General features: G+C 37.6%; 1 protein-coding gene across 1 annotated transcript; it reads right to left on the reverse strand.

Annotated features, from left to right (window-relative positions):
• Nucleotides 1-1,018: 1,018 nt before the first annotated feature.
• LOC127877941 (NACHT and WD repeat domain-containing protein 2-like) lies at nucleotides 1,019-26,256 on the reverse strand. The gene is made up of 10 exons (XM_052424267.1): nucleotides 25,567-26,256; nucleotides 11,981-12,069; nucleotides 11,453-11,569; nucleotides 10,324-10,521; nucleotides 9,520-9,661; nucleotides 8,217-8,849; nucleotides 7,804-7,943; nucleotides 4,178-7,237; nucleotides 3,616-3,738; nucleotides 1,019-3,361 (listed from the first exon to the last, which is right to left on the reverse strand). Exons 1-10 carry the CDS (start codon nucleotides 25,670-25,672, stop codon nucleotides 2,819-2,821), a joined length of 5,151 nt encoding a protein of 1,716 aa, XP_052280227.1. The 5' UTR covers nucleotides 25,673-26,256; the 3' UTR covers nucleotides 1,019-2,818.
• Nucleotides 26,257-27,344: the final 1,088 nt, after the last annotated feature.

A 27,344-nucleotide genomic window follows, 5' to 3' on the forward strand; every position in this document is an offset into this window, starting at 1 on the left:
AATTATTTCTCGTACATAAATATATGTTATTTAATCCGCTATAACACAAAGTAGACGGCGGTCCAACAGTCTCAGTGGTTAAAATTGATTTCAATAACTTAATTCATCGGAATGAAAATTCACAACCTACCCCACTTAAATGGTTCGCTTTTGTAATATAGACACGTGCCCTGATGCCGTTGCTGTAAACATAACCGTGAGAGAAATGTCCACAATTTCGAATGCTTAATACGAGTCGTGTTCTGAGAAAACTGGGCATAATGCATGTTCGTAAAGTGTCGTCCCAGATTAGCCTGTACAGTCCTGCAGGGACGAAACTTTCCGCCTTTATATAATTTTGTTTACTAGTATAGTCAATTTGAGCCGCGTTCTGAGAAAACTGGGCATAATGCATATAATTCACGTGCGTAATGTGTCGTCCCAGATTAGCCTGTGAAGTCCGCACAAGCTAATCAGAGACGACACTTTCCGCCTAAATTGGATTTTTGCTAAGAAGAGACTTCATTTAAACGAAAAATATCATAAAAGCGGAAAGTGTCGTCCCTTATTAGCCTGTCCGGATTGCACAGGCTAATCTGGGACGACACTTTAAGCACATGCATAATGCCCAGTTTTCTCAAAACACGACTCATTTTGTTTGCTAATAAATTCAGTTCGGCATACACATCTTTAATGGTATAATAGATATACGAACATAACTAATAATTAGCCGTCTCGAAATATTATTTCATATACATTGTACTAGTACTTTTAGGAAAAAGCGCCGTGTGGTCTGCAGCTAGTGTGTGGCAAATCTTGCGCTACACTGTTTGGATATGTACTAAGGCCAAGTTTCACACGAAGCGGCTCTCATATAAACATTCAGTCTTTAAACTAATTAGATTGTCGAACTTCATAAACAACATGTGATCACATGATGGCAACATGAGCATGGATGGAAGTACATGGTCGCGTAAGTGTTTCAAACAAATACACCAACACACTATAATTTTTTTTATAATAAACAGCCTATATACAGACTATTTAAATATAATTTTAATCAACTCACGAATTTACAACATAATAAATAGTAATTAGAGGTTGACATTGAAAATAAATATATCACAGACGTATTTGGTGATACCATATCACTTGTAAAATATTTCATAAACATATATAGAGTTTGATATGTTCTTATCCCATTTATGCCTAGCGTCTAGAAAAAAAGCCTTGGCAAACAGCGTAGACCCAGATGAGACGCCGCATGATGCAGCGTCTCATCAGGGTCTGCGCTGTTTGCTTAAAGGCTGAAGGAATTTTGTAAGAAATATTCTAAATATAGAAATAAATATACTAGACACCCCTAATTTTGGAAATAAATTGATCCAATTTAGAAGGATTGGAGAGTCCACTAGGCATTAATGGGTTATTATGACACCTGAGTGCATTTCATATAAATGGATGGTTGCTATCACAGAATCTTCCTCGCCACTGTCAACATGCTCACATACACTGGCCACATCAACACTGGCCATATCAAGCATCTTACTGTTATAACAATTAATTTATCTAAAAAATCAAATAAAAGTCAACTATAACATTAAAAAATGCAAATAACAACCTCATATAAGGTCCATACAAAATCCATTAGATTTGAACACCCTTATACTGATGGATCAGTTATTTACATTAAACTTTCTCAGGACAATTTCCTGTTACACATTGTAACAAAATAACACGTCCATTAAAATAAAATAGTTAAAAAAATCAATTAGGTTTCATGAATTTTTTGTCAAACAATACTGATATCTTGATAATGTGATGATGATTATCACACTACCGGTAATAATATTAAAATACTAATGCTAACGTTATAAATAAATAATGATTAATTATACTAACTTAATGAATTTATCATGATTACTAATAATACAACGGATCAGTCATTTCTACCGCCTCAGGATATACGCAGATTTGCTTTTGCTGATACCTTAAAAGCTTCGCCCTATCAATCATCCCGTCATACCGCTGGGAAAATACGCGGATAGCGATTACACTACATCCACCGCACACCCAAATTAAACAGACGACAAAAAGACGCCTGTTTACCTGTCCCACTGTATTACCTAACCGACCTATCCCACCAGTTTCTTTTCTCAAAATTACGCCATTCGTTCATATACTGCTTAGTTAAGGTTGGGCTTTAAGATGAAGTTAGAAATGAAAAAAAATATTTATGTTACGAAAATGTTGTGTGAATAATGTTGTCAAAACATTTTCATGAACAACTTTTAAAGCCATTTAAATAATATGCCTAAAACCCTCGTTAACCCATTTATGCCTAGCGTCTAGAAAAAAGGCCTTGGCAAACTGCGTAGACCCAGATGAGACGCCGCATGATGCGGCGTCTCATCAGGGTCTACGCTGTTTGCTTAAAGGAATTTCTGTAAGTAATAATCTAAATATAGAAATAAATATACTAGACATCCCTAATTCTGGGAATAAATTGATCCAATTCAGAAGGATGGGAGAGTCCACTAGGCATAAATGGGTTAAACTAAAAATACATATATGATAATTTGACAATAACATGGCAATATCAACGAGTAACACACTCGGATATTGTCGCACTGTCCAGCTAAACATGTGCTTATTGTTCCGCCAATCCTTGCAAATAAGGGCCAGACAGCTTTACTGAAAATGTGCACACGCCATTCCTATCCTATAGGTCGGGCGCTTGGCAGGAAGGCAATTTTTTACACTTAAATAGTTGATCAGCAGGTGAAAACGTCATACTGGCGGAAGGCCTATCTGCGTAGACGCTGTATTCGTTAACTATTTAGATAATCTGACAGGAAGCGCTGTGGTTTTTCTTGATCTTCCTTCCGCTCACGGTTCGCCTGACGCTTGTCTGCAGCATAGACGCTTGCCTTTGTGTGAGTGTCATGTGCTTCACCTGCTGCGAAGCCGCAATGTCCTTCAACGCTTCCTTGGTTTTCTCGGACAGCTCATACAGGAAGTTCTCCTCGCCGTGTTTGACGCCAAGGACGCTCCGAATGCGCGCCTCTCGGGAGTCGTAGTCCACATCGCGAGCCACACCGTCACAGAGAGACAACAGGAACAGTTTCTTGTTGTCCTTCTCGATGACGACGAAAATGTTCAGAGATGGGATCACCTCGATCACTTCCGGCACGCAATGTAGGAAGGTTTGCGACGTGATCTGATTGTCGGATATCCGGCAGACCTTGATGCACGTTGATGGCGCGGTATCGATGAACACTGCGTGCTCTCCGTTTCGAGACAGTCTAATGGAGCTGACGTCACTCTTCGGCCTGTTGGGGAGTAATCGCTTTACTTGTTTGCACCTCTCCAACTCAAAAATCTAGAAAAAAGTCCGTTTCAAAGCACAGCGTTGACATGCGGTAATGATAATACGGTTCTCAAAAGAAAAAAAACACGCACCTGACTACGGATCGATGAAATAATGTGTGAAGTATCTGTGTATCTAAATACTAGTACATCTACTTGTCGTTTAATCATTGGCACTTATAAGGTCGAATGCCTTTAATTTCATTAAAGAACGGTGATACAACTTAAGCACGAGAATCAGATTTGCAAATTGTAATAAGAATTTACCTTTAGATCTGCATCTATGCATATTGAGCCGTCATTTGCAACATCGCTGATCCCTTTTCGACTCACGTCTGTTAGTGTACCGAACGCTCCGAAACCGTTCGTTTTAAACGCTGTCACAGTCAGCTGAATTAAGGAAGGGAAACAAACCATAAGGATCGTTTAGAAAATTCAATGTAGTAAAATCATCAACCGGTAAAACGGCATATTTATATCAATTATATGAATAAAGCCGCATACTAGAAAGCGCGAACAATTGAAGCATATACACCAATAAATGAAAATTGAATATCATGATCTATGTAATTATTATCAAAAGAGAAAATGTAAGCAAGATTCATCAAAGTTAAAGTCACGAATTTCATGATTCAAGCATCAGGAATATAACCTAAAAATAAGGTAAATGTAAGCTTAATTCGCAGTCCAGCAGGTATAATTATTAATGTCTTGAAAAAGTTAATTGTGTTTTTAACGCCAATAAAGGCGCCGAAAACGCTTAGAAAATGCAATCGTCCTAAAATAAGAAAAATGATCAAGAACAACAAAGGCAAATCAATCAACTTACAGAGAAGCCGTCATTCACGCTAACGAGCAGTACATTTATGGCATCCGCGTAGACAATAGCAGTAATCTCCCCTGGCAGATCGATTGACAGGTCATCGTGCTCATTCATACTTTCCCGAACCACGAGTCTGGTCTTGGTGACGCCCACGAAAGAGCCCTGATTTGTGAACATTCCGAGTTTGCAATCCCTGTACGTCGTGATTTCTTTCATCTCAGGTAAAGTGTAGAGAACGGCTTTCGGTGGATTTCCCTTTAGGAGTAGGCAAACGTATTTGCCATCATCAGACATTCGGATTTCTTTGCACTCGTCCGTCTTAATTGTATGAACGTTATCAGCTTTCATGTTGATCACAGATATGGTGCTGGACTGGGCGCTCGATGTATTTACAATCATCGTCACTCCACTTTTCGAATTGGACAGAGTTTGGACGTGACCGTATTTGTCAAAGGGAAGGACAACGTTCCTTTTACCGGTTGCAAAATTAAACATTTCAATGCCGAAATAGTCAATGAAGTGATAAGCTCTGCTGCTCTTTGGTGGGTGAACCCTAGTCATGAACATGACGTTCCTTTCTTTTAACAAACTGATGTTCTTCACGGAAAGTTCTTGCGACTTCACGCTCGACATCGTTTCCATATCCATGACTTTGTGCAGATCCCATACTTTAATAACTGAGCCGTTTTGTTGGACGGTCGTTGCGAGGTTTGTTTTCGATCCCACAACGAGGCTGTGTATGTCGTTGTCGTGAGCGGCGAACGACGCGAGGAGCGCACCGGTGGTGGAATCCCACATCATCACATTCGGTGACAGTTCCGCCGCCAAAATAAAACGGTCGTCGGACGAAAACTGGACTTGAAAAAGATATCTGAAGGGCCCAGCTCCTTTCGGTATAGAGAGCAGTCTTGGTTTCGTACTTACGTTCTTTAGGCTCCAAACAATCGGGTATTTCCTCTTTACAAGACTGACGAAAGACCCTTCCTTGTGCGCGAGACAAATTTCCGATACTTCTTTTGTTGCATAGTTGTCTTCAGCCATGATCATATCGGAAAAATATTTTTGAGGGTCATACGTTACAACTTCCAAACCAAATGTTTTTGAAGTATGGTTAATATCAAACACTTTGATATGGCAGTCTTCCGTTGTTCCAACTATCGCAAGACGTCCGTCTTTAGTGAGTTGAATCACGCTTGGAGTTGAAGTCAAAGACAAATCTTTCACGCGCTTCCCTGTTTCGATGTTAAACACACCTACACTTGACACATCACCGATCAAGATGAACTTTTCATCAATAGTTATTGCAAGTTCAACAAAGGAATCTATCTTTTTGTCGTACTTAATGAGATCACGAACCTTTTTGCCAGACACCAAGTCGAACACTGCATTATCCATGCACAGATATTTCCCACTTACGTATATTTTATGGAATAGTGTAAGGGAGGACATTTTGTGCTCATGCTTAATTTCTAGAGTCTCTGCGTCCAAAATATAAATATATTTTGTGGTCGGTCGGCATTCACATACAATATACCGTTCGTGTCTATCCACAGACAAACCCATGTTTTGCCACGTTATTGACTTCATTTTGTTCAGTGATATTTCGTTGACGGCGACGCCTTTCTGTGTGTCGATATTAAGCACTGTACCGTCTAAACACATGGCGACCAGTCTACTATCTTTTTTTAACAACAGCGAATCGCCTATGTCCGCTGGCAGGTTCTCAATAGAGCTGATGAGATAACTGATTGGCACTTCATATAACTGAAACGGCACAACCAACGAGGAATGGGCTGCGGATTTAGCATCACAGTCTTTAATCAGCTTTTTTATTCTCGGCATGGTGTCCATGAGATCCAGCAAACGCCCGGTGATTTCTAGAGCCAGATTGTCCGGGTGATCATTCAATGTGCTTCCCGCGATTCTAAGGGTGTCTGCGACCGTCTGAACGTCACTATCGTCTATCTCGGACAAAGCGAATTCAAGATCTTCCACAAGCAGTTGCAGACCAAATGCCGAGATCTTTGACCAGAGCCATTCGTAACTGAAGACACACATTTCGCCAAGTTCCTCGAATCGACGGCTCTTCACTAGATGGTAAGGTAACTCCGATAGCTTTCTTTTGTTAAATTGCGTGGATGATTTACCGTGTATGTACACTAATGGTTGATCTGGGACGTATCTGTCTTCCTCGCCGTCGCTAGTTGTTAGAGCAAGTCTAGACTTAAGGAACGAGCTGAATTGAAAGGCTTTCTTTTTACCATGCCATTTGCCGATGAAATAGTCTGCAAGGTTGGAATGGATTTTCGTTTTGGACTCTTCATCGGAGAGATACCTTTCAAAAGCGGCTTCTTTGAACATTCGATGGTACCATGTAAATACCGACGTAGTTCCTGCGTCGCGTGCCACGACGAATTGCATAAGGTCAATGTAAAGTCGGGTCAACAGAAACGGTGGCAAACGCCTTTGTGGTGGTAACCAAAACAGAAATATTGAGTTCAAAACTTCATCGTCCAATGATAATAGGTCCAGTAATTCCATTTCGGAGACGCCCTCGCGGCTTGCAGTCAAGTACGATAAGGTGTGCCGCACCAAGACACGACCATGCTGCATTTCCAAACGTCTGAAAAAGTTGTTAAGCGCCTCTTTAAGCGTACTCGAAACCATGGCAGTTGTAATAGCCGTGTATGATTTCCAGGTCAGAATTTCGTCCAACATTACCCGCGTGTAAAGTGGAATGCTGCATTTAAAGAATACAATCTGCATCACTTTGCTTTGCTCCGGCGAAATGGTCCTGTTGTCGTCTACTAGCCGCGCTCGGATGATATCCATGCATAAAACATCCCCCAGTGGAGGAATGGGCTCAGCAATGAGGGTGCCCTTCCCCACGTACGCCTTGTACCGAGCCAGCAGATTGAACACTGAGGGCACCAGGGAGATAACGACTTTGACATTGGGCGGAATGACCTTGGGAAGCCAGTGGAATGTGTAGGGTTCCCCCATGGAAGAGAGCTGGTCTACAGAGTCTAGCATCAACACTAGCGGGCGTGGTTGTGAGGAGACCATCTGAAAATAGCAATACTTGTATATGAATAGTACTTAGGAATTATCATAAGAAGTAATACACTATGTGGGAATAATTTTCATACCATGTATAATGAGGATAGATATTATATATATGAGCATCATATCACATTAAGCATGTCCACAACACTATTTATAGTGCAGATAGTAAACAAATAACGATAGTTAACATGATCTTAACAAGTTTTTGTTTGTTCAATAAACGCAGAACTAGAATAAATCTCCGCTCTGGGAAAGAGGGGGCTTTACGCACGTGTGAAAGTTGTTGTCTCAGATTCGCCTGGTTAGTCCGCACAGGCTAATCAGGGACTATACTTTCCAATTGTATGGTTTATTTCGTATAAAAGGAAATCTCTATAGTAAATAAAGGGAATCTCTATTGTAAATATAGTCTAGGTGGAAAGCGTCGTCCCTGAGTAGCCTGTGTGGACTGCACATACTAATCGGGGACGACATTTTAAGCACATGCATTAAGCATCGTTTTCAGTTCAGTTCAGTTCAGAGCGAGGTTAAAATCTATTTTACAAAAACGCACAAGAGCCACTTACCCCGAGAAGCACCTTGAAGTAGTCCACGAGATCCTTGAACTCGGTCGGTATGGACGCCTTGCTGAACTGGTACACGTCACAGATCTGCAGACACAAGCTCCTTAGTAGCAGCATGATGTGAGAAGACTGGGGCGAGGTGCCTGCAGAAGATAATAAACACATCGTTTATTCATCTGTATGTTGTGTGGTTAATTTAACAACAGTTTATTGTAATTAAGCATTAGTGGTGCTAATCCATCACTACTGACTTTCTTCAGATCGATATTTAACTGTTTAACCAATTATTATTTAAGATTGATTATTACAGGCATCGTAACCAATCCATATTTAAGATTTAACTCATAAAAATGTCAGTAAACAACAACCGGGTATGAGAGCGAGAATATGTTAATGATTGAAATTTGTAACAATACCTAGAAATCTAACTATGATCACAGGATTGGCACCCGACAGCCAATGCTTAGCCTCCTTTGCACATTTCGCAATCAGTGCCGTCTTCCCCGTGCCGCTTTCCCCATACACAACCATAGGCACGCCCTTGGCAAGACCGGTCACATACTTCTCAACTACATATAGAAGCTCAGTCCTTCCTAGAAAATCCCGGCTCAGGCGATTCCGAAAACGCAGAACCTCTAGCAGTTCCCTGGAATATTCATCCTCTTCTACATACTTATCGTGCAAATTCTTGTCTATCAACCACACCATTTTGTTATAAAAAGCCTCACAAAGCTGCAAGAGGTAGTCCCTACTGTCCGTCGCGTTAATACCACCGTGCTCAGACCAGGTCGTTTTCAGTTTGACAATGTTCTCCTTGTTGAGTCTTTTGGGAATTTCCTGATCACGTAATATCGTCAATCGTTCATACGCGTCAAGGTCCAATTCGACGGGCTCTCCTTTCTCGGTGGGTTGGAGATCTAAGAACTTGCTAGTCCTGTGGTGTCTTATATTCTCTTGAAGGTGTTCTATTTCTCGCACGAAACACAGGCACGTCATATTAGGGTCCTTCGGGGTCTGTAACAGGCCTATTTCAATCTCTTCTTGAGTGACTGAAAGATTTATATGACTTGCAAACATTAACAGTATAAATTGATGACACGTGAATCGATAAGAAATATTAAAAAACCTACAATTTGACTTAACGATACGCTAATTAATAATTCCTATATAATTGTTAAAATATACTTGTACAGCTAATTAGTAGTACTAAACGTACTATAGCTGTAAGTAATATCAAAAGTTCACCATACTCGACATTGCTCAAGTGCTTATAAGATGAATGACGCCCATGCAGATTCCGGTCGCTTGTATCAATATTATGAATGTCTACTTTGATGTTTTCTTTGTATACAAAAAGAACACAGAGTAAGGCTAAAGTACCATTGATAAAAATTATCCATATAAATATTGGCGTCATTTGACGAAAGTATTACAGGTATTTTTTTCCAGTAAGATCAGTTAGATTCAGTATCAAACAAATTGAAGAAAGACATATACTCTGTGGTCTTTATATGTATATAAATTAATCACAATTTATCTTTTTCTTTTAAAAACATTTTTTAAAGCTGGTGTGATTTCTATTATTGACGTTGACATTTTATTGGCATTCACATTACTAGCAAAATATGAATTTGATCGATAATCGGTTTGCGGTTTATAAAATCACTCTTGGCAGTATTGGACCGTTCACACCAAAGTGCACATATCTTCGTTACCTACCCGAGCTGAAGTACTTCTCCCTGCCCTGGCGGCCTATGTCGCCCTTCTCAAGGGCGGCGTCCGCCCCCGCCATGAGGATGTCCCGAAGCTCGTCGAACGTTTCCTGCCACCGCTGGCGGGACTCACGTTTCAGCTCCTCGTTCTATGGATGGGGAAATATAAGGAAATAAGTCAGGGATTGATGAATGTGCGTAAATTGTCGTGCCAGATTAGGCTGTGCAGTCCACATGGCTAATCAGGGACGACACTTTCCGCCTTTACTTGAATTTTCGCTAGCAAGAGACTTCCTTTAAACGAAAACTAACATAAAAACATAAAGTGTCGTCCCTGATTAGCCTGTGCGGACTGAACAGCCTAATTTAGGACCACACTTTACGCACATGCATGAAGCCCTGTCTTCCCTCGTTCTATGGATAGAGAAATATTGGGAAATAAGCCAGGGTAGATACCAGAAAATCGAAAAAAAAAACATCAGCGTTCTTGACATATTGAAGTTGTCAGTCATTTCATTTGCGTCCCGATTACGGGTAAATGGCATTTTAAGATACATCAATCATTTGACAAAGTCAACTCAATTAATAACAATCTAAGCACTGGACACAATGAACTTCTTCGCTATTTACTTGGTATTATGGGGACGCGTATTTAGGATATGTAAGGAAAAAAACACGAATATTTAATGACGCATTGAGATTGATTGGTTTTGTGTGACACTTTCATTCGCTATGTGAATAAACACAATTAAAATAATGAAAATTATGACAGGACATTCAATGCACTTGTTGACACACAACGCTGTCTTACCGAGCTGTCGTAGTTCCTGAGGATGGTGTTGATGGGCTGCAGTACGTACTGCGGTGGCACGGAGTTGTCGTCCCTGACGTACCAGAGGTCCAGCAGCTCCAGGTCCTCCTCGACCACGTGACTTCGGATCGCCTCGAACTCTTCCGCCTCCACGAACGCCGGGATGGGTCTGTAGCCGTACTTCTGACCCATCAACACCTGCAAGCAAACACGTTTGATCTACTGGACGGCTCTTTTCTTTCCCGATGTTTTTGAAGACTGATACTTCTCAGTCCAAATCAGCTAACAGATTAACTTAAACTGCTTTGAGGAATTTTTACTTTGATAAGAAAGTAAAACCATTTCAAGGGTTTAAAGTCCACATTTTTGAAAAGGGAAACATGTACATTAATTTATTTTTTTTTACATTGCATACTTTGCTTATTTGGGAATTCTCAGGGTCAGAATATACATATACTAGTAAAGCAAACGAACACACAATGCTGATCAGCCTCCTATAAGCAAGCGTGTTCGAGCTACAATACATTTTTTTTTCTGGTATTGTTGAATATTGGTTCTCATCAGCCTAAACCAGTTGCCAGTTAAACTGAAACTGCATTAAGAAAGTGTTATTTTGATAAGACATTACAAGCATTTCAAGGGTGCTTATTCCATATCTAGGACAACGAAAACATGTTCGTTTTTAAATACATTTTTGCGAATTCTCAGGGTCAGAACATCCTAGTAACGCAATAAAAATACGATTCTGATCACACTGTTATACACAAGCATATAATTGTAGGTCGATAGACAGTCACTGTGGTGTTATTCATAAATTAATTGGATACAAATTCTATGGGTATCATGGATATGGTATTATTATATGAGCAACGCTCTGGAAAAACGGGGTTTATGTATGTGTGTAAAGTGTCGTCGCAGATAAGCCTGTGCATTCCGGGACTACACTTTTCGCTTTAACGGAAAATTTAGTTTACATAAAGGCTCTCCTTGGCAAAAATTCAGTTTAAGCGGAAAATGTCGTCCCTGGTTAGCTTTTGTGGACTGCACAGGCTAACCTGGGACGACGCTTAACGAAAAAAACATTAAGGCCGGTTTTTCGTTCTAATTTTGCATATGAAATCGTACGCACCACGAAGTTCGGTCCAATCGAGACATTCTGGCAGTTGCGGATCTCCTTGAGACAGCACGTGGAAGTCATGTGATCATTCTGTACCTCGTTCGTCACGCCCCACCGCATGTCCACCATCTGTAGTCGAAATAATTCACGTTTTATTTATTTTTCGTATTTGGATATATTTCAGACGGGAATTTTATGTGTTAAAAATATTGATTTGTTATTAGTAGTTTATTTCACAGATTTTCAAATGCAACCTGATAATATCTACACATGTTTTTACATGTATATGACGTTACATAAAGAAGCCAAACCGTGTGCCGTTACCTTATAAAGAATTCGCTCGTTTCTTCATTAAACATCAATCAATATGGATATAGTTACACTAACAAATGTATGTACTAGGGAACGATGTCGTGACTGCATTTGGAAGGTACGATAATGAATAATACATAAATGAGCATGCACATTTTCAAAAGCTAAATAGCTTGCGCAATGGATTACATCGTCCCATATCTGATGAGTTTATTGAAGATCACTTGCCTGAAATGTTACACCGTACTTTCTCTTGCAGTACTCCTGAATCTTCGGATACACGTCCTGAAGAAGTATGTTTCGTTCTTCTACCATGTCTGAAAATAGACACAATGATACACACACGTTCCGTTTCTTCACCGTGTCTGAGAAAAAGAGAACAGTTGAGTCTTAACATTGGTTTGCACAATATGTATGTGCATAGAATATTGCATACACGTACTAATATACAGTATGATTTTTGCCTGAACGTGTTCTATAGAATCTTATTTTGAAATTTAAGAATATATTTATACATATTTAATTTTTTATTCACGTTTCTAAGAGTATCTAAAGAAAATTCGTGCGAATCTAGATGGTCACGTGATGTATTCTGGAGATGATATTTTTCGTTTCATACTAAGCCTACTTGTGTTATACTATTTGCATAAGTAAAGTAAAGTCTTAAAGGGATCTTTTCACGCTTTGGTAAATTGACAAAATTGAAAAAAGTTGTTTCAGATTCGTAAATTTTCGTTTAAGTTATGATATTTGTGAGGAAACAATAATACTGAACATTAACCATGCTCTAATATAGCCATTATATGCATCTTTTGACGATTTTAAAACCTAAAAATTATAAAGCGTTGCAACGCGAAACGATTGAATAATTTGGAGAGTTCTGTTTTTGTCGTTAAATTTTGTGAAACTACGAAGATTGCGTATATAAGGTATAAAGTACGACGAGAATGTGTACTCGGCGGAATAGCTCAGTAGGCTAAAGCGTTTTTACTTCAGGACTCTGGCAGGACTCCAGGGGTCACTGGTTCGAAACCTGCTCCGGGCAATGTTCTTTTCCTTTTTTTAATTTTTTTCTTGATTTTTTACTGGAGCTTTCATGATCCAATGTTTACATTTATCAATATAAAGCATTTAATGAATAAGTTAAAAAAATGCCAAAATCTGTGAAAAGGCCCCTTTAATGGCTGGTCTGGAAAATACATATACATGACCACGAAATACAATCAAAGTGCAAATATTTAACTGAACGATTGGTCGACTAATAAAATAAAATAAACGTATCATGACCGACGAATAAGCTACACATACAAGTTTAGCCGACGTTCATTTCATTTGCACTTGAAACGAAACCCTATCAATCTCTCTCAATCAACTTATCTCGTTACCAATTCGTCTGATGTTCGTGTATGAATTATTTAAACACACCCAATAAGTGTATTCATCCCAATGTATAGTTTCACGTTGGAACGACGATTCAAGTAAATTGTTTAAGAAAACGAGCTGTATATTCATGATGAATGATGAACAATGACGAATCTCCGTAACCGTTCGGTGAGCTGCACGAAATTCTGTGTATGATATCTATGAAGAGCTACGCTGGCCGCACAAGGCATAAGTCTCATTTTTGCATGACGCGGATATATAATTATTATTATTTTTACTATAGACAGAACTTCGGCATTGACCAATGTGTTTAAAATAACCACTATGCTAAATTTAAAAGTTCCATAATGACATTTATCTTATGGGTGTTTTTATAAATATTTGTTAATAAAACGTGAGTTATCTTTTCATACAACATTTACTGTTGAGCATAATTTCGAACGTTATTCGAATATTCGTACCTTTAAGTAAATTCTTTAATCAGTTGTTGATATAAACCAGACCTTTAAGGACATTTAAAAACATTCATATAACCACGTTTAGGTAAAATTGTATACGTCTATATTTTATATGTCGGTCATAGTCAGTCAAACTTGAAAACGAAGTATACTGTATACATTGGAACTTCCATCTCCATAATAAGTTGTATGTTGATATCAAGGCGTGGTTATATTGGCGGATCTGTTTCAAATACATCTGTGTAATGCGACCTCGGGTGAATAAAACTAAAGTGCTGATACACAAATAGGATTTTTAAGTAAGTTATTCATCAAGAATATGTGGCTAGTATGCAGCAAGTTCAAGCTTCTTTACAACATTGTAGCGCTCATTCGGCTGGCAGGTACCATCGCGTGGAACGTACTTGAGACTCGTTCTGGAAAAACCCGCCAATCAGGGATAACACTTTCCGCCTATTCTGAATTTTCGTTAAGAAGAAACTTCATATAAAGGAAAACATTCGTAAAAGCGGAAGTTGTCGTCCCTGACAAGCCTGTATTGACTATTTAAGCCGTGTTAATCAGAGCTATTCTATTTCTTCCTGTTTAACGCATGAGTATTCAGCATTTATAGGGTATGCGTACTCATTTCGAAGTGCTTATCCGCAAAAGATTTCTTAATATGTTTGACATATAACAACACTTTTTTCGGCGTAAGCTGTTTTAAGCCAGCTTTTCACCCTGACTTGACCTTTGTAAGTGTCCAATAATATTCAAATAAAATTTACCGCGGCTAGGTACGAATGAGTACACTTCATTTATTCCATTGGCTGAGTTGAGTATAACACCAGAACATTGGAAACATATCCGCGTCTTTGTAACACTGTTTTACTGCATGAAACAATTTTATCTCTTATTAAAAGGCTCAATAGATAGAACAGTTTTACAATCAATTTTCGACATAAATACAGTTTGTGCGTTCACCTTTTATTTTCAGAGAATTACCAGCGCAAAAGCGTTTATACTAAAGGCTATATTCTCATATTTAGTACTTACTTGCATTGCATTTCAACCCGCGAGGTTTCGGGTCAATTCGCGGCCAGTGTGTAAAAGTCAGAGTTTATATACAGGTCATCACCGGAGTTCTCATAAGGGGTTGCGATCTTTTCATTGAAGGAAAAAATTGTAATTTATGCTATTTTTGTCTGATGGAGTAAATAGTTCGTTTATTCGCTTTGTCGATATATCAATATTTTAGGCACAGCTGTTGCCTTGGTCGTGTACTGTTGGCGTAAACAAGCCGTCGTTTTAGCAGTAGAATTGTTACCTAACTTTAATGCATTGCATTCCAATCCGCAAGGTATCAAGGTCAGTTTGCGGTCAGTTGCAGAAATCTTTATATAAACGCCGTCTCGTAAACTTTGTGCACTTGAAGTCTGTTTTGATCAGAAAGATACTAAATAAAGATGTGGTATGTCAATCATCGATTTTTAATATGTTTTCAACATTTGCATGATAAGGACCAATTTTGATAAAATTAATTAGAAATATTTATCCATTTAGACCAGTTTATTAAGCATGAGCACAATAATTCACTATACTATAATTATGCAATTAAATAAGATTCGAGTATTGCCGGCTGACCTATATGCACTCGTTTATTTTCATGTTTCTTGTGTTTTTCTATTCTGTAAATATAGATATCTGAGTAATAATATCACATAGAGCAAAATAAGCCACGAAATCTGGCGCAACACCCCGTAATTGATTTGCTTGTGATGTAGCTAAGAACTGCGCAGAAAAAAGGCATCCGCTACTTTTTATCTCATAGAGATAACTTTTGATCGTTCATAAACATCGACCACAATCAACGCCGTATATCTTTTTTTAAAGATATTTCTTGTTTCAAATATCTACATATGTAGTACAAACATATATCTGTTCACATCTGGTTTACTAAGTTGCAACTCTAATTTTCCAGAAAGAGACTTATATATGCGACCTGGGTCCATCCAAAGAAATAAAGAATACACTTTTGAAAATGGTACTTTCGAGTAAAAACATGTTACCAAATGTGCATAATGCTATTATGATATTGTCGCTATGTTCTCGTTTAAGAATGATGAAATAAACGGAGTATATTCAACATTTGAGTACTTTATTTTTTTTAACCACGAAGATTGTGTTAGCGAATACGGGTACGTTTTCAATCTCTATATAGAATCGGTGAAGAATTTGTTTTTAAAATCGGTAGGTTTCAATCAAATTGTGTCAACAATGTCTCAAGTGATACAAATGTCCACACCATCCGCGAGTTATATACAAACAAACACAGCCTACTTGTTTAGATGTATTGATACAAACTACAGTTTTACCGCGATACAAAAGTTTTGTTCATGAATCGCCCGGAAACAATCACGGTACATCTATTAAGAGTAACTTCACTCGCATATTTTGAACGTTTAGCATAGCATTACCTTATGATCCGATGTCTAAAATCAATTTCAAAGTATACATAAAGTATATTTCAAAATATGAAGTAGCTGTAACGTTGATTGATGGATGAATAGCTTGCAAATTTCACAAGTAAACCATGCGGTAAGTGCAATAATGGGTTTCCCCAATATAGGGATGATACAAACCAGATGTTGGGGTAAACTCTTGCATATTTTGCAATCTTGGATATTGTATCATAATTACCACCCATACCATGCACCATTGTGTTACAAGTAAATATACATGAACAACATTGATAAATATTGACTAATCACTCATATTATACACGAACATGTTAGATGAGGAAAGTACAGGTATTTCATTTAATTTGCTGACCTGTCAAGTCTCACGCTAGGAATCACGCTCTAGTGACACTTTCTCGCGCTTTAATTCTCAATATATATAAGCCGCGTTCTGAGAAAACTGGGCTTTATGCTTGTGCGTAAAGATTATATACGAATCGTGTTCTGAGCAAACTGGGCATAATGCATGTGTGTAAAGTGTCATCCCAGATAAGCATGTGCATTCCACACGGGCTAATTAGGGACGAAACTTTCCGCTTTTATGACATTTTTCGTTTAAATGAAGTCTCTTCTTAGCATAAGTCCAATTTAGGCGAAGTGTCGTCCCTGATTAGCCTGTGCGGACTGCACAGGCTTATCTGGGATGACACTTTACAAACATGCATTATGCCCAGTTTTCTCAGAACACGACTCATATATAAAAGTGAGTCGCGCTCTAAGAAAACGGGACTTAATGCCTGTGCGTAAAATATCATCCAAGATTAACGTGCGTGGACTGCACAGGATAATCTGGGACGACACTTTACATGCATGCATTTAACCCCGTTTTCGCAGAGCGCGGCTTAAATGTAAAGTTGAGCACAACATGATAACCTGGTCAGGCGTCTTCGATTTTTTCTGGCCAATTTGTTCGATAAATAAAAGCAGCACCCTCTTTGTCTTTAAATCGATTATTTTCTGTGTTTTGAGAAATTGTTGTCGACAAGTAGTTAATAATGAGCATCGTTAAGGTATGCAGTGAATTTTATGTCCATACATTGCTGTGCATTTAATACCTATAAAGTGCCTGCGGAGATGTATGAAAAAATGATCTTTCTCATTTTCAGACTTTTTGCTGTTAAAGTAAATGTGTGTTGTTTGTGTGTTTCGACGTTTATGAGGTTCTTCTGCGCCCGAGGCTACATTATGTGAGGCCCTAGTATGCTTACATAATCAGCGTGTCATGTATTAAAGCTTACTTACTTGTAAAAATATATGTACGAGCACACATTACTATTTCAATTTCTTCGTACTCGTATTAGAACGTTATTGATGACGTTCCTTCGAAGTAAACGCTAACAGAGAAGGACCGTATGATCATGCGATCTGAAAACCTGTCGATACATGCAATAACAAATATTCAACAAAACTTCCAAATTGCTAGACTCCCTAGGAATGCGATTGGTTAGGCCCGGCTCCATTAAATTATAATACGATAAAGCGAGGGTCAAGACTTAAAATAATGGTAGTTCTATCATTTAACGGGGATCGATAACAGGTCTATCCAATTTGCCAACGTTATTTCGATTGATCTTTTAAACGTTTCGAGGGAACGTAATCTCAACGTGATTTACGCATTTGCTTACAGATACAGAAAACAAACATTAACTATACGATTTCCAATTATAAAGGAGGTAGAGCAAGTCATGTGCGTAGATAAAGCTCGAATAATTTGATTGAATTGAATGGGTATTTTCGGTGCATGAAATAAAAAGATTGAACTAGCAAATTTCACGGGGACTTCAACATTCATTAAGAAACATTGTGCTAAGTCGTTTTCTATAATTCGTCTTATTTACGCAATATAAGATTGAATTTTATTAACTGACTTGAATATTCATGTAAATACTGTTTATAACTGATCATTAGTTCGTTTATTATCCCCCGCCATAGGCGGGTGGATATTGTTTTGGCGTTGTCCGTCCATCCGTCCGTCCGTCTGTCTTTCCGTCCGTCCGTCCGGAGCCGTATCTTGGAACTGCTTTGGCGGATTTCATTGAAATTTGGTATGAGTATATATATGGATAACAGGATGATGCATGCAAAATGGCATTGTACACCATCCGTTAATAACGGAGTAATGGCCCTTTTTATCTTGAAAAAATGCTTTTTGTGTGTCCGGAGTCATATCTTGGAAGTGCTTTTGCAGATTTCATTGAAACTTGTTATGATCTTATATATATATAAGAAGATGATGCACGCAAAATGGAATTGTACACCATCTGTTAATAACGGAGTTATGGCCCTTTGTTTCTTGAAAAAATGCTTTTTTTAGTGTCAAATATAACACTTTTGTGTCCAGAAGCATATTGGCGGGGGATATCAATTCAACGAATTTGCTTGTTTAGTATACATATGTCCGTATTAAAAATGCTGCAAATCGAAATAATGCGCACCAAATAATATTACTAATCATTATGCGCACCAAATAATATTACTAATCAATACGATATATCTTACCTAACATTGTCAAGAAGTACTTCATCACTGATATACCCAGCCATTGCAACTGTATGCAATGAATCATAGATAAATTACGAATAGGTTTTAAGATACACAGGCATGACTGGATTGCGGAGCTTAATTTTACAGAAGCGTCATATCGGGTAATTATATACATTACACCTTTCAACTCGTCATGGTAAATTACAAAACAATAAAAACAGTGACGTTAAGAACAGTTTCTTTTTATTATCTCGCCCGACTGAGGTAATTATGTATGCCATTGCACCAGTGTGGAATTCACAAATTCAAAAAAATAAGCTTATCATTGAACGAGTGTATATTTTATGACTGTTGTTAGTGTATTAAATAGCTAATAAGGGCTGACAAGTACGGTCTCCCGTGTATATATCTCAAGATTGCGAGTCTTTTATCGCTCGTACATACCATACCACATACGTCAGAAGACTTCAGAATATAGCAGTTTCTATAAACTGTATAAACTGCTTTCTTGGGGGTAATGAATCGATTTAGATTTCCGACGAAAATGTTTGAGAAAGATTTTACATTTATGTGTTGTCCTGTGTCATGTCTTGATAATTTGTTTGAGTATTAACCCATTTATGTCTAGTGGACTCTCCAATCCTTCTAAATTGGATCAATGTATTTCCAAAATAAGGGATATCTAGTATATGGATTTCTATATTTAGAATATGTCTTACAGAAATTCATTTAAGCAAACAGTGCAGCCCCTGATGAGACGCCGCATCATGCGGCGTCTCATCTGGGTCTACGCTGTTTGCCAAGGCCTTTTTCTTGACGCTAGGCATAAATGGGTTAAGAGGAACGGAGGCATACATGGGTTAAGGGGAACGGATGGGTCACTATTAACAGCATTTAATTTTTTTTTTTGAAAAAAATAATAATTACAATTATGTCCTTTTCTTTCCTATTCCCAAGTTAATATTCAAAAGCACACAAACTACTATACAACCACTTTTTATGTGTAGTTATCTAAATCAATGTCGCGATTTCAAAAGTATACAAAAGTATACTTTTACTTATGGCGTATTCTTAAATATATTATAATGTATGTACATGTATTCATTTTAAGGTATTTCTTCAAATACATATATTATGAATGAAAAAGTTGGACATTGGCAAGACCTTTTTTAAAGTTTGACTAGTTTATTTACTGTTGTGTGCATTAAAAATATATATACATATGATTATACAACTTTAAGAATGTTACATTTGTAAATTTATATTCAGTTAACCAGTTATGTGACCGAATATTTCAGACAAACACGTACTAACTTAGAGAAACGAGGTCACCTTGCATATCACGAACAACTCAGAGAATGTGATATCTAAATGTGGTTAATAATAAAAAGAATGCGTTTAAAAACAAAAAAATATGTAGACATATAAAGTGGACAGTTTGTTTTTCATTCATTCTGGTTGACGAGTTTGGGTCGTTACATTATCGGAGGAATGTCAGTGTTCAAACCAGGGCACCGAGTGCACAATGGATGACAGTGGAAACTGCTGATATGTTATACCATAAACAAGCCTTTACTGTTTAAAAGATTTACATAGAATTTAGATGATCTTGCCCGATAAAAACTCAACAAATTTAGCACCAAACCCCACCAACACTTAAAGCCCAGAAAATTTGAACATGTATGAAGCAATTTATATAACTACCGGTAAACATGTAACTTAGGATTTACATGAATAAGGGAGAAACCATTCCCTCGCTGTACCTTATCTGAAACGAATAAAAAGATGATTTATACATTTAAAGTATGGTCGTATATTTGCCTCGATGTATGACACAGGTCGCATTAAGGCTTAACTAGATTACGGTTTTCGTGATTGTTCATTTACATCGGTAAATGGATTAATTTTTTATACATTAATGAACATTATACGTCAGAACCACGTATTCTCGTACATTAAACGAGCCATTTAAACAGCACGTTTTGTTTCTGCTGCAATAATTAAAAACCCGTGTAGTACAAAACGCGCGTGCGACTTCAGAATCATCTAGCGAAAAAATATATGCATTTTCGGCATAGTATAGTATGTAATTATGATGCGTATACTCCAAACGAAATTTAAACGTAAACAGAATCATCTTGGATATAATATACAGGCATGCTATTTGGTACACTCATACCAAGCCTCTATGTAAAGATTGATCAAATAGTATACACACTTTGCTTTGTTTGGATCTTCAAATGGTAAACTTCCCCACCTCAAGTGCGATGCCTTGTTACTGGGCATACAGAACGGTTGAATCATTGATGAAGCGTTAAGAACTTAGGTGCACTGCATGCTTCCCCCCCCCCCCCCTCCAACAAAAAAAGAAAGAAAGAAAAAGATAATCCGACCAGCTGTTACGTTAACAATAAAAACGGAATACTAAAGTGTTTGTCCAGGGAAACACTTCTTATATGGTAAACACGTCTTATGTAAACCACTCGTGCGTTTTGATTAAACTAGTTCCATACTAAAACACGTTATAGCAACTATCAAACCTACATAATTGTGTGAAATCCGTTATATTTTGACTGACTATTCGAACCTTGTTATAAGAAAACTGGGCTTAATTCATGTGCGTAAAGTGTCGTTCCAGATTAGCCTGTGCAGTCCGCACAGGCTAATCAGGGACGACACTTTTCGCATAAACTTGATTTTCAGTAAGGAGGGACTTCCTTGAAACTAAAAATACCATAAAAGCGGACTGCACAGGCTAATATGGGACGACACTTTACGCACATACAGTAAGCCCAGTTTTCTCAGAACGCGACTCATTCAATAAGCTGAATATCTGCAATCGATAACGTAGATATATAATTTTCATGTTTGCTTCTACTCAAATTTGTTTCAACATATATTTTCCCGCTATTTACTGGACCAATAAAAATATTTCAATGCGTTTATTTATTTCCCTACACAGCCATTCTGTTTCATGCATAAACTCAGACTGCGTACGTCTTTCGGAGTAATGTGCATCAAATATACCAGTATTAAAGTAATATGATAGGACGTTTTCCTTAATGTAGACACATACAGAATTTCGATTTTAATATATCTATTTGCAACATCACACTTATGTTAAGTAATCAGATCCCCCTGTCTAATTAAAATCATTCTAAATGCACTTAGTTTAGTATAATGTTAACCCCATATAATTATAATTAATATCAATATCTGACATTTTTGAAAGAAGAAGGGGTGCCCTGTCAACGTGCAGTCATGGTTTTCAACGGACCGGAAACATGTTTGAACTCAGCTGAGGTATCATTAGCATACATTAACTGAGCAACATTCATGACGATTATGGCACAAAATGTGACTTCATGAGTGTTTCAAAGATAAACATCGTAGTCCAGGATACAACCGTGGTATTTGCACATGATACCCACGTGCATATTTGTAGGTGTATGTTTGTTTACTTTTTTGATAAATTAGAAACGCGTAATTGATAATAGGAATAGACTCATGCTACAATGAGTTTCATATCCTACCTGGCGGGTGATTAGAATGTTAAAGTGCCATAACATTTGCATTCATTTACAATTACAAAAACTGCGCTTCTTAATAGTGGTAGTGGGAAAGAATGCCTGAGAAAGAGTCTTTTCCAACCGATCCCCACACACGTCATGTGACCGGATCAGGGTCCGCGAGCCTCGGACTTGTATTCCAGAGCTCTAGCATTTGAGCCTGATGTGTACATTAATAAGTATCACTGTGTTGAGTGAATGGAGAATTTACATATCTCATTGCTGTTGCACAATTGACCTACATGTCCGTTTATACATAATTGTGACATCCGGCGATTTCTATGACGCACTTGATGCCCGCCATACTTATTTAGAAATGCGAATAGCTCGTATATTAATAAGCACCGACAGTCGCATAATTGGTTGTCAAACACTTGTAAACAGACCATGCGTTCGAGAGCCTTTTTCAATGTGCACGGGTGTTCCGTGCAAAAACTGATTCGTACAAACTGCTTAGATCGCAACATCTATGTAACGTATATGGTCGCTATGCTCAATCCGTTGAAAATCCGTGGATAAAGATGTAAATGTATTTTACAAAAATTCGAAAAGTTGTTTCAATACTATTATATGATTTATCATTTGCGCTTGTGTTATAATTTGCACTCATTTTATGCATGCAACGAAACCCAAGCAAGAAGAACACTTGTAACTAAATGACTCAGACTGTTGATAAATACGAGCTGGAGCAAGGTAGTTATCATCTTGAGAAATGTATTAAGTAATGAGAAAACCAATGTTATGGGGCTGGAACGTAGATTATGAACAAGAGCTATACTCTATTCTCACAACAAAATAATTGAATTTTGCAAACTGTAAAGAGCAATGAATCGACTTTGTAAATATATATGAGTCGCGTTCTGAGAAAACTGGGCATAATGCATGTGCGTAAAGTGTCGTCCCAGATTAGCCTATGAAATCCGCACAGACTAATCAGGGACGACACTTATCGCTTTTATGACATTTTTCGTGTAAATGAAGTCTCTTCTTAGCAAAAATCCTATTTAGGCGGAAAGTGTCGTCCCTGATTAGCACAGCTTAGTCAACTAGGGATTGAATTTCGATTACACATACATTTTTAAATCAAACGAACTTACTTATTGTTATCGTTGTTTATTGAAAATAAACATCTTTCGGTCCTTCTGCAGAGTACGTTTTTAACAAATAGTATGTAAAAAACATATTTCTGCACACATATCTAACCGGTTGGTTTAAATCGCATTCTGTGTTAGAACATGAAGCCGGAAAATTAAGATTTTTACGCGTTATAAGACTTTATATGAAGTGTCGTAACTTAAACATGTTTATAATTTGTCTAAATGATACCATCCACTAATAGGACATTCTACGCTAAAACGGCGCTTTTGCTTTTGCTGCTGCATCAGGTGTTTGACGTTTCTTTATATATGTGTTTAATTGTTATCATAAAATGACAAATGTCAGCTATAACTCCTTTGTTAGCGTTAGTGTATGCGTACTCTATAGCTAAGGCCAGCTGCATTGGACTATTGTACCAAAGGTTGAGATGAGCGAAGTGTAGCGATCCGTGTCAAAGAGGATAATTGTTTTCTTCATTGTATTGTATAGCCCCAAAACAGACGGCTACTGCAATAATTGTATAAACTGTCATTCAAATAAAACAACCAACAGGCATACCAAGGGTCTAAATAGGGGGTTAACGCCAGTGCACTTTTTATATCAAATCCTGAAATAACAATTGAGCATTGTTCTGAGAAAACTGGGCTTACTGCATGTGCGTAAAGTGTCGTCCCAGATTAGCCTGTTCAGTCCGCACAGGCTAATCAGGGACGACACTTTCCGCCTAAATTGGATTTTTGCTAACAAGTGACTTCATTTTAACCAAAAATGTCATAAAAGCGGAAAGTGACGTCCCTGATTAGCATGTGCGGACTGCACAGGCTAATCTGGGACGACACTTTACGCACATGCATTATGCCCAGTTTTCTCAGAACGCGACTCAATTGTTTTTTATTGCATCAGCAAATGTATGCGTTTCCGCATTAATTGTTTAGTAGATAGAATGGCATAAAAGCCTTCTTTGAGCATGTGGTGAAAGGCCAATTGGCAATCATAATGTTAAATAAAAGATGATTTTGTCTGCCTTGCAATCCGCATCATATATACTGAGTTATCACCAATCATGGCTTATTATCATCACGTTTATCCTGAAAACCGCTCCCGCCATCGACTTTAATCTTAATGACCACTCAAAATCCTCTTTTACCACACGATGTTGAATGGAGAAAGATGCACTCTGATTTTTAGGTGGCAAAAGCCAACTTAGACGTGCACGGATCAGGGGTCACTAAGTTCATAGCTTTCATATTTGGTCTTATAAGAAATACGCACAGAATTGTCATTTACGTATTCATGTCGAGCGTATAATACAGCTAGTAAATGCCTTTATATAAACCAGTATAATAACCCTCAGTACAACATAGCTTTTTAATTTTTATAAATATTTTAGATAACCAATAGTAAATTATATTTCATGCTGTGTTTGCAAAAGCCTACATTATGTCTATCTGTTTTAATTCGAATGCTGCATGCGTAATAACAATTATTACATTTGAAACAGGCCTCCGTTTAAAAAGATCAACCATCCGCATCCCAAGCAATTGTACGTCCTTCTTTATAACCCCGTTTAGTTCACTTCACAATATTAAAAACAAAGTAAAGCCATAATCTTTCTACTCTTTACGAGGTATCAACATATGCGGAAACCGGTCGCTCAAGTTTATCAGCTGAAACTGCATTGAAAAAAAAGTATATATGAACGAGGAAATAAACATGCCCGTGTTCTGCGTAAAGCACGCATGTGTTTAAAGTTTAAGTAAGCATAGAGTCGCTTAAGTCCGCTGCACCCGAGTTGTCAATAATACCCTTATCAATATGGCGTGAAGGAAAATTATGTGGAAAATAACACATAGTGCGCGTCTGGTGTAGTAATAATATACTTGTGGTAAGATTTCCGTGAATCTGTGGTCCTTTCATGTCTAGAATATTATTGGACATATGAGCTTATTCGTATATTTGTTAAACATGTACATAGAGTTAGGTGTAAAATGTGCATTGTCACAAATACTACCAAATAATGAAAACATGAAATGATAGTAATTATAATTTAACACACGTCTTACTTTTACAAATACAGGGCGGCGTCAGGGGCAACACTGTACGTATGTACGTATTTCAAAACGCAATACATATGCAGTAAGACCGACACCATTCATGCAAACAGTTAAAATAGCAAGCTAAGTAACAGATCTATTACTAGTATATCTGTTCATTGAAAGATTCTACCCTGCAAACTATTTTGGTTTGACTATGCACAGTTCTGCTTTTATTCAAAATGTTTGTACTTAGTTCAGATGTTCTTCAATACGACAATTGTTTCTTACCTGAAAACGTAGAGCTCAGGAAAACTCTTATTATCTTGGTGGCAACCCTTGCTACGTCGTCAATGGTGCCGTCCAGGATACCGGGATCTATTTCAACGTCTCCCATTGTGCACGTGCTAACTTCCGGTGAAATAAATAGTCCCACACACTTACAATTTTTCAGAATCAATAAAGGATTTTACCCGTTTGACATCAGCATTTGCATTTCACTCCATAACACATACTATAGTTACATATTCGGAATAAGATGCGCGGATATTCATTTCTCGCGACCTCGCACGTATTAAATCACGTTTATTGCTGGAAAAATGTATTTAAATTTCCTATTTAAAGCTCCAAATACCGCCCGTCCAGTGTGAATGATAGACGTAAATACTCGCCAATCAATTAAGAGAAGTCTGGCTCGAACGAAGGTGTGTTCGCGTTAGTCATTCCGTGACATAGTCAATCGTGAACACGTGCTTTCGTTTGTATATATACTGATATCCGTCACATTGATAAAGATAAAAACTTCTACAGATCGCGAATTTCTATCTACTTCATTCAACGAAGAAAACCGTGTCCTACTTTAGGCTGCTTTATTTCCTATTGATGTAAACATAGCTTGCTGGTTCACGCTATTTATTATTTAAAGTCTTGTTACTGCGGCGTTCGCGTAAGGTTTAAGTGTTAATCCGGGTTACTTGCTTTGTAATCGATTATTAAGGGTGGATTGGTTTTCCAATATTAGCAACTACTCTGGTGTACCTTTGCAATAGGGGGGATAACCGAAATAACAATTAAATACCAATTAGTCACATTCTTGCACCATGCTATATTGTTTTCATCAGCCATACTGAAAATGATTAATAAAGGTACAATTGTAATATATGTGTGAAATAACAACACAATCTTCATATTTATTTATATTAATAAATTATTCAGTTTACAAAAGTAGTAAAAAGCTGCGCAAAATATGCGACTAGTTACTAGTTATTATGCAAAACATGTTTGTATCCCGGTAACATTTCAGCCTCAGACACTTTAACCCATTTATGCCTAGTGGACTCTCCCATCCTTCTAAATTGGATCAATCAATTTTTCAAATTAGGGACGTCTAGTATATTTTTTTTCTATATTTAGAAGATTTCTTACAGAAATTCCTTTAAGCAAGCAGAGCAGACTCTGATGCAGCGTCTCATTTGGGTCTACGCTGTTTGCCAAAGCCTTTTTTTAGACGCTATGCATAAATGGCTTAAAAAAAAACTTGTCCTAACTAGATTTTTTTATGAGCCTGCTTTTGTTATGTGCAAAATGATTTGAAGAATAAATTAGAGCCAAATATTAACCGTGTATGATTAAAACATTCCGATTATACCGGTAGTGGTACGTATTGGATTCAAGAATAACAAGCATTCACTGAAAACGAATAGATTTATAAACTAGTTTCGAGTTCGATAACTCTAATCTACAATTTAGCTGAATTATGTCCCCTTTGGTACTTACCGGTAGATCACTCTGGTTTACGCTTTCGTGCTACTACTTCACATGTCTATGTTATATTTTAATACAAAATAACATACGAGTTCCAGCTATTAATAAACATTCACTGACCGTGACCTATAACTTCGAGGAGCCGTTAAGCATTTCCCCTTTTGAGTCAGTTTAAGATTGGCGCGTTAATTTAAGTTCAGGTTAACGTTTGCACGGAACAAGTGCATATATTTTTTTAATTACTGCACTGAAACTTCACATATATCCTGGATCATCATGCGTTGTCACAGAGCGGACATGAAAAT

This window comes from Dreissena polymorpha, chromosome 4, assembly GCF_020536995.1.
Source record: "Dreissena polymorpha isolate Duluth1 chromosome 4, UMN_Dpol_1.0, whole genome shotgun sequence".
NCBI classification, from domain to species: domain Eukaryota; kingdom Metazoa; phylum Mollusca; class Bivalvia; order Myida; family Dreissenidae; genus Dreissena; species Dreissena polymorpha.

Coding starts and splice junctions, on each gene's coding strand:
- LOC127877941 (XM_052424267.1), bottom strand. CDS start 25,672: ATGGGAGACGTTGAAATAGATCCCGGTATCCTGGACGGCACCATTGAC. Junction 11,570..11,980: donor AGTACGGTGTAACATTTCAG/GCAAGTGATCTT, acceptor TTTCGACTACAG/ATGGTGGACATGCGGTGGGG. Junction 10,522..11,452: donor CGATTGGACCGAACTTCGTG/GTGCGTACGATT, acceptor GTTTGCTTGCAG/GTGTTGATGGGTCAGAAGTA.